The sequence below is a fragment of the Echinops telfairi genome, unplaced genomic scaffold (genome assembly GCF_000313985.2).
Source record: "Echinops telfairi isolate 266 unplaced genomic scaffold, ASM31398v2 ScPeMD7_22;HRSCAF=79, whole genome shotgun sequence".
In the NCBI taxonomy this organism is placed as follows: domain Eukaryota; kingdom Metazoa; phylum Chordata; class Mammalia; order Afrosoricida; family Tenrecidae; genus Echinops; species Echinops telfairi.
In genome coordinates, this window is record NW_022103919.1 from 1,947,076 (window position 1) to 1,963,644 (window position 16,569).

The window sequence follows — 16,569 nt, forward strand, 5'->3', positions numbered from 1 at the left end:
ATTTATCTCAGGGTAATAGTTTGAAGCACTTGCTGAGGAAGATCAAAGATTGCAGCCTTCAATATGGATTGTAGCTCAAGGGAAAGGAAACAAAATCCTCACAACTGGACCAACTGGTAATATGATATATGGAGAAAAGATTAAAATTGTCAAGGATTTTGTCTTTTTTGGATCCAAAATCAGTGCTTGTGGAAACAGCAGTTAAGAGACCAAGCGATGGATTGCATTGGGTAAATGCTGTACAAGCATCAGAATTTTAAATTCTATTTCTCATTTCCCCCATTTTGATCAGGATATTTTTATAGAATCTTTGATCAAAATATTCAGTAATGGTAGTCTGGCACCATCAAGGTCTTCTGGTCTCATTGCAGTTGTTCATGAAGGCAGTTTGCAAGCTATTTCCATTTCTTCTCTTCATTCTTGACTCTTCTTCCTCTGTTGCTCCAGGTAAATGGAGACCAGTTGCTGTCCTTTGGGTGGCCATTTGTGAGCTTTTAAGACGCAGGCACTATGCAACAGACTAGGAAATAGAAGACACGTACTGAATGCAATATTACTCCAATTAACTGGGATTTCTCAGAAGATCTAGCCCTCGACATCAAGAAACCAAAAACTGAAGGAGGCTTGGAGTCTTTAGAGACATGCAAGTTCCTTTCAAACATATATTTTTAAAAAAGGAAGAAGAAGAAAGAAAGAAACCAAATTCTGCAAAGTGTTTGGTTGGGCATAAGTAGTTCCCACCCACAGCTGTCTTTTTTTCTTATAAAAATAAGTATCATACATTTGTCAATCCAACATTTTAAGGGTGCACTATTTATTGACATCAGTTTGGTGGTTGTTGAAAGACCTGTTACTCATTTGTCATTTCTTTACTTTTCCTTTTCGGACCCCCTGTTCCCTGTATGCCATTCCTGTCTGTTCCTGGTTTATTCCTTCACTTCAGTGGAGAAAAATTCTCCAGTAGTTTTTAATAAGCATGCGTGGAAAATATATAGGTATTCTGAGTTTTTATGATTGAAATTCTTTTTATTCTATCTTCTATATTTACTTGAAGGTTTGGCTGGATTTAGAATTCTAAATTGAAAAGCAGTTTCCATAAGAATTGCGGAGGCAATTTTCCCATTCCAAGTCTGAATTCTTACCTCATTGTGAGTCTCATTTGTAGGCACAAAATGGAGCAAAAGGGAGACCCAAGCTTTCTGAATACATGTGCACGTGTGTGTAGGAGATGCAGGTTGGTAGGCAGTCTGTGGATAAGGCAAGATGAACAGAAAAGTATGTGGATGAACCTGGTTTTGAATTTAGGAGGGATGCAGATGTAACCTTTGGTTATCTAAAGAACCCTTGTTGTTAGTTTGATACCAGTCTGTGAGGGCCCTTTCCCTGTTCCTCACGTTATCTTGGTCACATGTGTTAGGACACTGGTGACAGGCTCATCGCCTCTGTGGTACCATGCATGGAGAGAAGCATGTGGTGGGTTGGCCCGATAGGCTGAACATTTCAGTTGGGGCTGAAGAAACAGTGGTGTGAGCTCTGGAGCCAACATGGCTTAGCCACGTGTCTGTGAGAAAACACAGGGATTTATTTGACCGTTAGTTGAATATGGGTGGTTGTCAGATAAGACAGGTTTGTAGGTTCTGTGAATAAAGAACTGGCCTCCATCCACACCTAGGATATCCGATTCTGATCTGGGTATTCATTTGGCAAATGCATCATCTTTAAATGCCCCCGTCAAATACCTACAATCTATCTTGCTGCCATGCTTGGTTAGGTAGAGGGTCATCAAGATGGATTGACACAGTGGCAGCAACAGTGGGCTCAAACATTACAACTGTGGGACTGGCGCAGAACCGGGCGGTGTTTTGACCATTGTGCACAGGGTCCCATGAGTCAGATGCAATTGGATGGCACCTAACAGCAGCAACAACTGTGCTCTCCTGGATACCTCCATCTTCAGTAATGCATTCACTGCCATCTGGGTTTCAGCTCAACTCTTTCACGTCTCAGTTGTTAAATATATATGTGTGTAAAGTTTTTTGTTTGTTTGTTTGTTTATATTGAGTCCAGTGCCCCAAGGGCTTGGACAAATCACTTAAGCATTGAGCTCATTAACCTGAAAGTAAGACACCACCCCTGACCTCCTCGCTTATCTGTATTCCTGGGCTTCGTGAAGAAGAGTTGTTGTTTATGACTTAACTTTACAAATAGCAAATGGAAGGTGTTGTTTCTTCCTCTCCACTAATGTTACGGATAACAGTTTTGAATTGGTGAGCCAGTTAGCAGTCGCTGTCTGTGTAGCATTTATGCCCTGATGTCTCTGAGTTGCTCAGTGAGAAATGAAAAAGCTTGATCTTTATTTTCTAATTTCCTCAGCCTATTTGGGCTTTTCTTCCTGAGGTGGTTAGGAAGCCATGGCTGCTCAGGAGCACTGAGCTGCTGCTGTACAGCTGCATCCTCTGCCACCCCAGAGGCTGAGGATTGAGGAATCAGGCAGGACCTGCCAGGGGTTTCTTAGGGCATGGCCTGAATCCTCCACTAGCAGACTTGGATCCCAAGAATTTCACTGGGTTGGGCTGCAGTTCCACTGTCTTGATTGCACCAAGCACCACTGCAGAATGACCTGCAGGTACTTAGTGTGATTGTTGGGCCGTCTGTGTTGTCTGTGACTGGAGAGTTCTAACCAAATTGCTTGGAGATCAGTTTTCCTTCTACCCCTGCCATTCCGTTCTAAAGGTTGGCAGTTCAAAACTACCAGCTGCTCTGTGGGAGAAAGATGAGACTTTCTACTCTTGTAGAGAGTTACAGTCTCGGGAACCCACAGGGGCAGTTCTTCTCCTCTGGAGTTGTTATGAGTTAGAGTTGACTCAAGGGGCAATGAGTTTGGCCCTTTTGATGCATATGAGAAGAGTTCAATAGTGTGAATTTGAGCCTAATTATTATATGACAATTTCCCCAGCACCTAGCGTGTCGATGCAGTCACAACTCTGATCTGTTCCTCTGCTCCTCCAAAAAAACAAAATGAAATGTCAGATAAGAAGTTGTCCATCCTACTGAAGAACCCCAGGCAGGTTGATTTAGTACAAGGGGGAAGCTCGCCTGCCTCCCTGGTGCTGAGAAGTCCCTGCACCCCTTCTCTCTGCTGTGGGACGTGGCTGGTGAACACTGGCCTGTTGGCTTAGGTCCTACACAGCCCGCTGGGTCTCAGTGGCAGACCTGGACTCCTTTTCCATTTCCATTTGTCTCAACCCCCAGAAGCATTGGGTCCTGGCAGCTGCACTTGGAGGAAGTCCCAACATCAGCCACGTGCTGGGCCACAGCCATCCCTCCCTCCGTCAGTGAGCTCCCTCTTCTTTTCACAGCTTCCTTTCTGTTCTCTCAGCCTACACGCCTGTCCTTGATGCCATTTTATTCCAGGGGCATTGTTGCCATGTTCTGTCGCTAGGTCTTATCCTGGAACTCACAGAGCCATCACAGCATGAGTCCTTAGCATCAAGGCTTGGAGAGCAGGTTACCAGCTTTGGATGCCAGAGATCTCAATCGCAGAAGGATCTTGCTGCTTTAATTTCTGCGGTCTGGATACCTGGTCGTGCTGCGCTTGCTTAACTTCAGTCACCTCTTGGGCAACTACATGTAGAAAAGAAGGGTATCTTATGATTTTGAAAATACTCTACTCTGGTGTAAATGTGACATCGCCATGGGCTGAAGGGATTCTCGAAGAGATAGCCTAAATTGGAAAGAGGGCTGGCCTGTGTACAGCATGCACACATGGATCATGGGGTGGCCCGAGGGCCTGCAGCAGTGGAAGCTTGTTGAGCAGAAGCAAGCAGCTGTGGCTGGGCTGCGGCTGTGGGGGAGGAAGAGACCTAGTGCTGTTGTGGAATAACTCTTGGATGCCTTTGAGCTTCATTCTGAGCGTGTTGTTGTTGTACAGTCTATGTAACTATAGTAGAGGTAGATGCTGTGCAGGGGATTCTGGCATCATTTCTAACTGTGGACTGGTGTCTTCAGAAGATATCTCTAGGTGAGAGATTCTATGAAAATGACAAAATCAAAGCCATGAAACTTTACTTCTCTTTTGGCCTTTTTTTTTTTTTAAAGCTTTTATTTGTGCCCACAACTTAGCATTTTATAGACACGCCATTTACAAGGTTTCCTTTGAACCTTCACCCACAGTTACCCTTTTTCTTTCACTTCTTATGGTGTATTTTCCTACTTTCTCATGTTGTATATATATATCCTCTTCTCTCTCCAGCTTTTGAACCGAAAAGACAAGACCACCTTTGAGAAATTGGACTACCTTATGTCTAAGGAAGATAATTACAAGCGGACTCGGGAGTATATCCGCAGCCTGAAGATGGTTCCCAGCATTCCCTATCTAGGTAGGAGTCTGAGCTGCCTGATTATTTTTGGAGAAATTTACTCTGTGTCAAGGAGCATGATTTTCTAGTTTCTAGTTGAGAACGTTTCAGGAAGCAGCATTGGCCGTGGATAAGGAGGTGATTGAATAGCTCTCTGAATTGGAGCAGGCTGTGTTGCTGCTTCCCAGGGACGGGAATGAGATGAGGCCTTTGAACCAGAAGACATTCTGCCTTTTCTATTAGGTGACTGCCGAATCACAGGCCTGCAAGGAGGAAGGGTCGCGGTTTTAGTAGCAATACGTTGACCAGCTCTTACCCACATTGTCCTGAACTGGGGAACCCAGGACCAAACCCCTCTGTTTTGGTTTTCTGAGTATTATTCATGTATCTGATAAGAATTGCCAAAATAAGAATGTCAGTATGACTGCTGATTTTTCTGAATAAAAAGTAATGCATGTTCATTCTAAGGGATTAGGAGGAGGTTAGTATGATTTATTCTCCCTCCTAGAAAGAAATCATTATTTAGCTCTATATCCTTCCATTTATTTTAGTGTATGTAAAAATATACCCTTGTACTCTACCGTGCTTGTTGGTGTCCCAGAGTGGTGCAACCAGCTATGCATTGGACTACTACTAGCCAATGGGATGGTGGTCCCAGCTCACCCAGATGCCTGGCAGTCTTTTTCTGGAAGGGGTCAGCCTTCCAGAAAAAAATACGGAGTCGTTCTTCCCTGCACACACAGATTACCACTTGATGGTGACTAATGACAATGGAGAGTGAACAGTTAATGTCCTTACAACTGTTTCTGAAGTATAAGGGGGCTTCAGAGATTCGTAGAAAATTGTAATGAAAAGATAATGGAATTTTCCCATGAACTTTGTGATGCCCTCTCCTGCAACTCAAACCCATCAGATGGATTTGTCATGGTTGACTCTTCTCTCTAATACTGATCACCCAGTTGTTTCTAAGGTTTCTATCACTAGAATGCTGCAGTATGCATCTGTGTTGTGCATTATGTACATCGATATAATTATTAACGTATGCTAAATTTTTAGAAGTGCGATAACACATTACTTAGGTAAAATCATATGCGTTTTGATGTATGTTTTCAAAATGCTTGCTAGGTAGGTTGGGCCATGCTTGATTTACATGTGGATGAGATGCCTGTTTCCTCCTATTTGCACAAGTACTGAGTATTTTCCTGGCTTTTTCCCTCTCCTCTTTCTTAATCTGTGCAGATTTGATGGTTAAAACTACTTGTAGTTTGTGTCAGAGCTATGCCAGTTTTGTGAAAAATGCTTCTCTCTTCTTTTTGACTACACTAAATCAAAGTGTTTTGAATGTCAAGGGAAATAAGATTTCATAAAAGCAACCCACTCTTAATATTTCAAGGACCCAGTATATTTTTGGAGTGGCATCTCTGATCATTTAAAATATTTCTTCCATAAACATTATATATTTATATTTTCTAATTCTTTGGAATTCAATTTAGAAATTTTTTTTAGTAGAAATTGTCTTATTGAACCCAGGATTTTGAAAGTTATTAGTATAGTGGAGTTTCTTTGAGTTCGAGGAGTTTTTTTTATAGTATTCTTAAAAATTTTAATCTCCTTGTACATGATATTTGTTTTTGCATTCCTAATATTTTGCACGATTGTTTTTACTTTCCTTTTTTTAATTTACCATGCCAGAAGTTTTCCTACTAGTCTTTTTAATTGGTTCTTGAATTTGCTTATGTTTATTTCATCTTTCTAATTTGCTATATAACTCAGTTTTATGATGTACTTTTTCCCCCCTTCCCTATATTTAACATCTCTGAAACTGGGATGAAGCTTTCAAATGCTAAGAAAGACTTATAGCATTTCTCACTTGGCAGCAGTGTTTCCTAGAGCTACACGAAAGGATACATCTTAATAGATGACATGACATCTTAAATTCAGTTGAATAAGGGATTTTTCTCTTTTTCTTGTTATTCTGCTAATTACTTGTGTTGAATTAAAATAGGGTCATGCATTTTTGTCTAATTGTTGCTTTTTGGCCCCTTACATGTTTTAATATAATGGGCTGAGTGCTATTCTTTTAATATTCTGTAGTTTTGGTTCAGTTTTTCTTTTATTTGAATATAATTTAAGTTGGAGTTTTAAAATTTTCAAATATGGGCCTTTTGAGGTTTTACTGAACAGCTTTATTGTGATATGATTTGTGTATAATAGAATTCATCCATTTACAGTGTCTAATTCAGTTGTTTTAAGTATGTTCACAGAATTGTGCACCCATCACTAACAATCAAGTGTATAACATTTTCATCACCCCAAAGTACTCAGATCCCACCATCAATTTTTCTCGATCTCCCTATCCCATTGCTGCCCAGCTCCAGGCAAAAGCTAAATGGCTTTCAGTTCCTATAGATTTGCCTATTCTGGACATTTTATATAAATCGAGTCATGGAGCACGTGGTCTTTTGTGACTAGCCTCTTTCACTTAGCATCATGCTTTTAAGGTTCACGCCTGTGGTAGCACGTACCCCTCCCGCCTTCTCAGTAAGGTTTCCTGGGTGGACAGAACATAGTTTGTTCACTCGTTCACCGGCTGGTGGGCCTTTGGATTCTTTCAACCTGTTAGCTGCTATGGGAGAGGGGCTTTGGCTTTAGAAAATAGTTTTGTCACTGTTTAAAAAATTTTTTACATTGATTCAGAATATGTGACATGTATATGCTTTCTAGAAGTGTGAGGGGACTCTGTACATCTTTCTGTCCATGATAGACTAAGTTGTCAAAAATCAGTAATTTAAATATCACAATACTGTAATTGTAAGAGTAATTTGAGACATTGTCACTTTATTTATAGAACTCATTTATATAAATTGATCATTTATTAAGCTACAAGACAAATCTCAAATGTTTTGGAAGCTAGATGTTTTTGACATCTTAAAGTTCGTTATGAAATATCTTGGTTTTATTCGTTATTTGCTTTTATTTCTGTATATAACATTATTTCTTCAACTGCCAGTTTATATTTTCTTTTCATTTATGTCAGGAATATTTTACTGTAGTTTAGCTTTCAATGTTGGCTTTGTTTGAGTTGTGTCCTCACAAACAGCATTTAGTTGGAATTTGCTTTTGAACGCAGCCTGGTATTGTGCGTGTTAATAGGACAGCATACCCTTTTTACGTTTGCTGATAAACTGATTGTTCAGTTTTAGCCCATATTACTGAGTTGCAATGAATGTCACTCTGTGCCATTTTCTTCTCCATACTTCTTTGTCACTTCCTAATCCTCTTCTGAAGACTCACCACCACATATTGTCTTTCTACTTGGTATCTGTCAAAGCCCCATCTCAGAGCCACATATGGAGAAAATATTCCCATTCCATTATTGCCCGAGGCTATACTGAGTGGAGAGATGAGATGAATATTATTTGAGTAAAGGCTAGCCCAGTCCACTCCCTGCTTCCGGCGCAGCTAACCGTGGTGCCCCAGCGGTGTTAGGATCGTTTCTTCTCTCTAATCATAATGAGTCGGAGAGCTGTCATTTATTGTCTGCTTTCTCTGTGCCTGGTCCACTGCTAAGTGTTTTAATGCATCATCTCAGTGTATGCTCACAATAGCTCAGTGAGGAAGCTGGTGCTGAGAGGTTGCCCAGGGTCATATAACTGGAAATGGGCAGAGCCAGGTCTTTGTCCAAATGTTCTGGGTACAATCTTGATGTTTTCTTTAATTTTAATTTTGTTGTGTTGTAGGGAAATATATATAACAAAAAAAATTTGCCATTTCAACTATTTTTATGTGAACAGTTCAGTGACACTACTTATCTTTACCATGTTGTACAAGCATCATAACTGTCTCTTTCCAATTTTTCATCATCCTGAATAGAAATACAATGCTTCTTAAGCAAAACCTCCCTGTTCGCTTCTCCAACCTGCTCCTGGTAATCAACAAAAAGCTTTTGTGTCTATGCATTTAACTACTATAGATATTTCATGTAGGTGGGCTTACACTATATTTGTCTTTTAGCAGATTCCAACCCAAAGGTTGGAGGTTGAGTCCACCCGGAGGTATCTTGGAAAAAAGGCCTTGAAAATCTACATCGGACAAATCATCCTTTGAAAGCCTGATGCAGCACAGTTCTACCCTGACACACATAAAGCTGCTATGAGTCAGCATTAAGTTGATGACAATTAAAAAAAAATGTTTCAAGGTCATCCATGTTGTAGCATGTATCAGACCTTCATTTCTCTTTATGGCTGAGTAATCTTTTATTCTTTTATATTCCAAAATTTCGTCTACCCATATAAGTTGATGGACTCTTGGGTTATTTCCACCTGTTGCCACCGTGAAGCTCTAAGCTCTTGACACCGCCCTCTCTTTCTACTCTTTAGGTTATCAGGAGCACTCATGATTGCTGCTGAATTGCTCACTGCCATTTGTGAATTCTGGGTCACTAAGTGAATTGGCCCAATAAAACTATTTATTGTGTATTAAGTGAAGGTTTGCAGAGTAAATCAGTTGTTTTCCACTCATTTGTTTCATTCATTAATCACAATCCTCACAAGCTAGTATCACTCATCCACTTCTACTCTTTCCTGCTTCCAGGCTTCCTTTTTTTCTTTTAACTACAAAATTCTCTTGAAATGTTTACTGATGTTTAATAACAAGAAACCATTCCATCTTTTCACTTTTTTAGGAAAGTTTTGTCTTAAACATATAACTTATTTCAAAAGCACTCATGCAAACCACTCTGATGTGAATATAGCCACCTAAATACATCAGCCTCCCTAATAAATCATTGTGATGTCTACTTTCTCTCTCGGGGAGACAGTCACGTTCCTAAAATAATATTTTCAGACTTAAGAATTATTAACAAATCTTGATATTTATTACTCTGCTAGGGTAAGATAGAAGCATGATGCTGTAAGGTTATTTTCACTTTGCTATGAACTATTTTATAGTGAAAATTTATTTGGTAGCAAGTGTTCTTAAACTGAAAGTTCTAAAAGCAATCTTTAGTTTGCAACTGAACAGTGTACTCCAAGATTTTACAACATTCTCATGGTATTTACAGGATAAATATTAATTGCAGTCACTCAGTTCCTCCTCCTCACTGGACTATGTGCTTTTCCTGGTCCTCGGGCGTCTCGGATCATCCGGTGTTGAAGGCTGCTCTGAACGGGTTCCATCTGTCTTCTTCTTCGACTCTGGCTGGTTGGCGAGACCGTCAAGAGCAGGCCCTTCCCCGTCATCATCACTTTGTTCCGCTTCCTCAATTTGTCCTTCTGGTTCAGGAATGTTCTTCTTTTTCTTTTTCTTCTTGGGAGGCTCACGTTCTCCAAGCATATTTTAGGACAGGCATAACTTCAATGACCATTTCCCCACCTTCCTAACACTTAGCTTTGTTGTAGTAGTGTCGCCTTCTGATGAACTCGGCTGCCCTTCCATTGGCAACAGCAATGCTTGCTTTTATCACTCTACCGAAGAACTGTTTGTTGTTAATTGCTCCGGTAGAGTTGGGTGCAGATTCTGTATCCAAAAATAAAATAAATGCAACCCCTTTACTCTTCCTGGTGTCTTTATCTTTCATTATAGTAACCTTTACAACTTTACCATATTTGGAAAATATCCAGTATGTGTCATTGTTTGTGAGGGAAAAGGGAAGGTTGGAAACATTTACTGTACTTTTACTTGGGGCCAATCTACCACTCATTTCTTCCGCTAAGACGGGCCCGAGGGATTAGGAGCGTGTGAGCCCCAGATTCAACTGAGGGTCAACCCCGACTATTTCTCCTCCCACATAGCGTCTGTGGCATCACAGAACCTAGAGGGGGTTACAGCTGTTCTGCTTCTATCAGGCTCTCGTTAGACGCACTCGGACGCATTGAGGACCCCAGCCTCGGAGAGGGGGCACAGCGGCGGGCCCATGCTTCCTTTTCTCCTAACTCTTCCTGCCCTCTGAATTTTGTCATTGGGCAGATTTAATTTCACGTGGTAAATTGTTTGCCTCACCGAATAGCCTGACTATTGTATGGCAGAAAATTGAACTCTTGGTACGAGATCAGTTCCAGTCCTGAAGGGTAACTAAAGACCATCATCCTAGGGTGTCTGCTAGCCTCTGTCAAATCAGTACACCTCGTCTTTTTTTAATGATTGTGAGTTTTGATCCATATTTTTTGTTGCTCTTTCTAGGGCCGTTTAGTATGTTTTCTTTCAGAGCTATTTGTTAGTAGTGGTAGCTGGGCACTTTCCGTTCTTGTGGTCACGAGGCTGATTTACACGGTCCTTTAGCCCTTTGGATTGATTGCTTTCCGGGGTCTTTGGTTTTCTGCATTCTTCTTTGCTCTGGATGGGGAGAGACTACTAGCTGTACCGCGGCTGCTTTTCAGAACCTTTTCTCTTCTCACCAAAGTCAGAGGCACCATTTTCTTGTAGGTGGTTTTGCCAATTGACCAATGTCCTCCAAGCCTGTGCTCCTGAGATCTTATGCCCAGTAACTCATTTCCTCAAGGTGTTTGATTATGGCTGAGAAGTTTTTATAACTTTGCATCCTGTATACTCTATGACTATCTATGCGTATATTTAACTTTTGTGAGTATTTCAGTAGAAACATCCTCTGTCCTGGGTATAGACCCATTCTCCTTCTAGCACTGATCTCATTTGCATGCCTATTTATGTATACCTGCTTTTAGATTGTTCTTATTACTGTTATTTTAGGACTGTGTATATAATAGTGTTTACTTCTATTGCTTTTAATTCTTGTACTCCTCCCAGTGTCTGTCTTTGTCTGGAATGGCTTTTGCTCACCTCCCCTTAGGATACACGGCCTCCTCTTCACCACAACTAAGATGCGCCCACGTTCCAGTTAATTGTTTGCCCTCCCGAATCCTAGCAACCATCCAAAATGTTTCTTTGTGTGCGAAACCTTTCTTGGCACTTTATAGTTTTATACTGTGGCCTCATAGAATATGTGTCTGTATGTGACCAATTTTATTCGCATAAAATCCTCCAGGCTCATCCACGGTATGAGGTGTTTCACAGACGCATCATTATTCTTTAACATCTTGTAGTGTTTCATCATGTGTGTGACGCGTTTGCTTGTTAAGGCCACTTAGGTGGTTTCTTTCTGCTCCTGTGAGGAGTGCTGTGATGAACATGGATGTGCACATATCTATTCCTGGCTTGGCTTTAGGAAAAGGGACCTGTTGTGTGTGGGATTTCTGTCCTATTTCCAATGTTACAGGCAGTGAGGTACCATTTTTCACAGAGCATGCACCACTGTACAATCCATCCTACCAGCAGGGTCTGAAGGTTTGGGGCTCTACACACTCCTGCCAGCATTTGCTGTTCCCTGTTTGTTTGTTGTTTTTTTTTAAAGCATTGCTATGAATGCTGGGGTGAAAGAATATTTCTTTATTGTTTTGGTTCACATCTCTCTAATGGCTAATGAGGAACTCTGGTGGCACAGTGAGTTAAGCATTGGACTGCTAACCACAAGGTTGGTGGTTCAAACTCACCCGTCTCCCCACAAGGGAAAAAAATGGGGCTGTTAGCTCTCACAGAGATTTCTCGCCTGGAAGCCTCAGGGAGACATTCTCCTCTTTTCAGCTTCCCTCAGAGTTGGAATCGACTCCATGACGGGCGGGGGGTTTAGTGGATTGTGAGCATTTCTTCATGTGTGTGTTGTTCCTGAATAGCTCCTTTGGTGAATGTCTGTTTATTTCCCCTGTTTATTCTTTCATTGGATTATTTGTCGTGCTCCTCCTCCTCCTCCTCCGATGTGGCTCGAGCGGAAGCATGCAGGGCCTGAGACGCCACAGACCTGCGACCTGGAGCAGCTTGGAGGCGGTGAATGAAAACTCTTCAAGTCTGCAATTAAAAATGGCCTCCAGTAAACTACATTGCACAAAAATGGGAAAGAAACAGGGTGGAAAGAATCAAAAAGTGAAAGAGGATTATTTGACCTTTTGTTTCGAAATATTATGTCATTGCCAATTTCCCCCTAGGCTGTAGGTTCTCTGTTTACTCTTTTGTGGAAATCTTGTGATGTGCATGCATGTCTGATTTTGAGGAGGTGCCGGTCATCTAGGGTGACTTCATGTTCTCCTTGTGTGTTTTCAGATAGTTTGATAGCATGCTTATGCTAGGTGTTAGGGCCCCTAAGTTTGTCCCTGTTTTTTATTTGGCGGTCTTTATCGTTTGGGGGTTTCTATTTAGGTTTTTGATTCATGCATCTTGAATTTGTTGTTGTTGTTAATCTTGTGTGATAGGTAGATCCTGGTTTGTCTTTCTGCAAATGGATGTCCAGTTTTGCCAGCACCGTTTGTTCAGAGACAAAGACACTATCGCTCTTCCCCACCTAGCAGGTTTAGGCTTTTGGTCAAAGATCAGCTTTCCATGTATGGATAGATTAGTTTTGGGTTTTCCAGTTCTGTTCCACTGGCTTATGGATTTGTCATTGTACCAGTACCAGGCTGTTTTGACTACTGTGGCGGCATAGGGAGTTTTAAGATGGCAAGTCTGAGGCCTCCTCCTCTACTCTTCTTTAGGAGCGCTTTGCTTAGCTGAGGTCTTTGTTTTCCATGTCAAGTTGCTGATGGAATTTTTTTCAGCTCCTTAAAGTGTGATGATGGAATCCAGATCAGGATTATGTGATATCTGCAGGTTGCTCTGGGCAGTGCTGGAATTTCTATGGTGTTGTTGGCCAGTCCAAGAGCATGTTCTGGTCTTTGATTTAGGTAGCGCTCTCTTGGTTTCTTAGAATAGTGCTCAGAGGGTTCTTTGGGTTGGTCTTTTGTATCTCTGATGAGATTTACTCCTGAATATTTCCTCTTTTAAGTTATGATTGTAAATGCTGTTGTTGTCAAGGTTTTATTTTCAGAGTCCTCTTTGTTGTAGTGGAAAGGAATTCAACGGTCTTTTGTATGTTCCTCTTATGCTCTGCCATTTTGCAGAATCTTCAAATTGGTTTTACTTTGCCAATTTGGAGGTCTTTAATTTTCCTTTCTTGCTTTCTTACTCTGGCCAGCTCCATATTAAATAGAAGTGGCAATAAAGAGCATCCTTGTCTCTTTCCTTTGTTATGACTAAGGTTGACTGTTAGCTTTGAACCTCTGCCTTTCATTATACTGAGGAACCCCCTCAACTCCTATTCTCTTGAGTACTTCTTTTTTTAATCAGAAATGGATGTTGGATTTTGTCATATGCCTTTTCTGCAGTGTTTGATATATATGATCAATTCAGTTCTTTTCCTTGTTTTAATTTATGTAGTGAATTGTGTTGATGTTTTTCAATGTTGAACATGCCTGGTCTGAATCCCACGTGTTAATGAATTATTATTATTATTATTATTATTATTATTGATACATTGTTGGACTCTGTTGGCTGTGCTTTTGTCAAGAACTTTTGCATCCGTGTTTTTGAGGGATGTTGGTCGATACTTTTCTTCTTTAGTGCAGTCTTCTTTACCTAAGCTTGGTACCAGGCTCTGCTTGTTTCATACCGTGAATTTGGGAGTTTCCCCTTCTTTTATACATTCTGCAGTAGTTGGGGTAGAATTGATCTCAGTCTTCTGTGAATGTTCAGTAGAATTTTCCAGGGAAGCCATCTGAGTCAGGGCTTGGTTTTGTGTTGAGAGTGTTCTTATGACCGGTTTCTCCAAATGCATGACGTCACCGCAGTTATACATGTTTCCAAGTAATCATTGCATTCCACACCAGGAGAGTTGCCGATACATTTGAAAACGAGAAAAATATATGTACGGTGTCTTCCATTCGTGATATAAAAAGAGTTTAACATGGTTTATAATGTGTACTTTTTATTCCTTGACAAAAAGTTTATAATACATGTGAATGAGAATAAATATGTTCAGTTCCTCCCAACATGACCAGGAATTCTAGAGTTTTACATCTTTTCAAAGTAATCTATCTGTTAGAGGGGAAAATACTCAATGCATTGTGTGACTAAGAAAACAATATAAAGTTTCTCCAATTCATGTACGTGGATTAAAAAGAATTTTTGTGTCTTTAAAATGTGAATTAAAATAATGATACATGCAGTTTCTCCCATTTATGAATGCAGGCCTAAAGAGTTTTTCACATTTCCAAAGTACTGTTTAAATTGTAAAGATGGTAAGAATATCAATAACTTAAAAATAAGAACAACCTTTTTTTTTTTTAAACATTTTATTAGGGGCTCATACAACTGTTATCGCAATCCATACACACATCAATTGTGTAAAGCGCATTTGTACATCATTCTCAAAACATTTTCTCTCCGCTTAAACCCCCGACATTAGGTCCTCATTTTTCCCCTCCCTCCCCGCTCCCCCCTCCCTCATGAGCCCTTGATAGTTTATAAATTGGTACTTTGTCATATCTTGCCCTGTCCAACGTCTCCCTTCACCAAGAACAACCTTTTATTGTGAATTAAGTGAAGGTTTACAGATACCTTCAACAATTTGTACATATTTTGTTGCAGCTCATCCTTTTGCAATTTTCCCGATGTCCTGTCACTTCTCCCACTTCTCCTCCTGCCTCCTGCTTCCAGTTCCCTTCTCTCTCAGCCCTCTGGACTTTGTCCTTGAGTAAACGCTGCCCATTTGATGATTCCAACATGGGGGTGAGTTTAGTTCTGAGGGTGATTAAAGGCTATCGTCTTTGGGTTTCCATCTATCTATCCGATAAGTCAGCCCTGTGTCTTTTAAGACTTGTATTTCTCTTCCACGTTTTCCCCTCACTCTATTAAGGACCGTCTTCTTTGTGGATGTGGACTTTTATTGTTATAAATTGACCTGAGCACTGCTTTTCCTGTTTCCCAAAGATTTTAGAATGTTATTTTTTCATTCTCATTAAATTTAAGCCATTTAAAATTTTTCATTTTTTATTTCTTCTATTATCTAGTAGTTTTAAGTAGAGTGCTATTCAGTTCCCATGTATCTGATTTTTTTTACCATGATCTTTTTATGATTGATAGATAATGTTATGGTATTGTAATCTAAGTAGATACTTTTGTAGTATTTTGATGTTTTAAAATGTATTGAGGTTTGCTCTGTGACAGTTTATTCTGAAAAATGTCCCACATGCCCTGGAAAGTAATGTATGTTATGCTGTTTTATATGTCTAAGTCAAGTTGGTTGACTTTGATGTTTAAGTTCTATGTCTTTGAGTTTCTTTCTGATTGTTTTACCCTTCATCAAAGTGGTGTGTTTTAAAATCTCATACAATTATTGTGGAGTTGTCTCTTTCTCATTTTTATTCTGTTTAAGTTTGATTTACACATTTTGAGGCTCTTTAATTAGATGCATAGATATTATTATGGCTCTATCCTCTTATTTGATTGACCTTTTAATCATTATATAAGGGGTACCACCCCCAAAAAAGGATCCCCCCCCCAAAGCTATGAATTTAAATTTTTTTACAAGACAACCTTATCAAAGTACTCTCCACTACATTTAATACATTTGTCAAATCTGCAATTCCATTCTTGGAAACATTTTTCAAACTCATCTCTTTGGATAGCTGACAGCACCTCCCTCGTTGTTGTTTTTTTTCTTCACCTCTTCTACTTTGCCAAATCATTGTCCTTTCATGTCCCTCTTCATTTGCGGAACCAAAAAGAAGTCGCTTGGAGGGAGGTCAAGTGAGTAAGGTGCATGGGGCAAGAGAGGCATGCTGTTTTCTTTCCAAAAACTGGTGCACTGAGATGGCAGTGTGAGCAGGTGCATTGTGGTGGTGGCAAAGCCAGTCCCCCGTCTGCCACAAATCAGACCTTTTTTGTCACACACTTTTGCCACTCTTTTCAAAACCTGCAAATAGAAAGCTTGATTAATAGTCTGACCTGGTGGAACAAATTCCACATGCATATTCCCCTCAGATCAAAAAAACAAATGAGCATCGTCTTGATCTTTGCTTTCACTTGACAAACTGCTTTTGGGTGAGGTGACAATGGTGTCCTCTACTGGCTTGATTGATGTTTGCTTTCCGGGTTTGAAGAATGGCACCATGTCTCACCACCAGTAATGACCTTGGGGAGAAAAAAGTCTGGGTCGCTTCACAGCTGTTCTTTCAAAGCACAGCATGTCTCCAGTAGATGCTCGTTTTGCTGGTCATTCAGAACTGGAGGCACAAATTTTATAGTGACTCTTCTTATTCCCAAATCTTCTGTTAAAATTCACTGAACCGATAACTGAACTAGATAACTGCCCTATCCCTTCAGTGGCCTG

General features: G+C 40.4%; 1 protein-coding gene and 1 pseudogene across 1 annotated transcript in view; one reads left to right on the forward strand and one right to left on the reverse strand.

Moving 5' to 3' along the window:
* RALGPS1 (Ral GEF with PH domain and SH3 binding motif 1) overlaps positions 1-16,569 on the forward strand; it is a 353,981-nt gene that overhangs the window by 162,032 nt on the left and 175,380 nt on the right. Inside the window, exon 7 of the mRNA XM_045288509.1 lies at positions 4,253-4,379. Coding sequence (XP_045144444.1) covers positions 4,253-4,379 — 127 coding nt within the window. The remainder of the gene's footprint in view (positions 1-4,252; positions 4,380-16,569) is intronic.
* Positions 9,429-10,059, reverse strand: LOC105979584 (annotated as a pseudogene).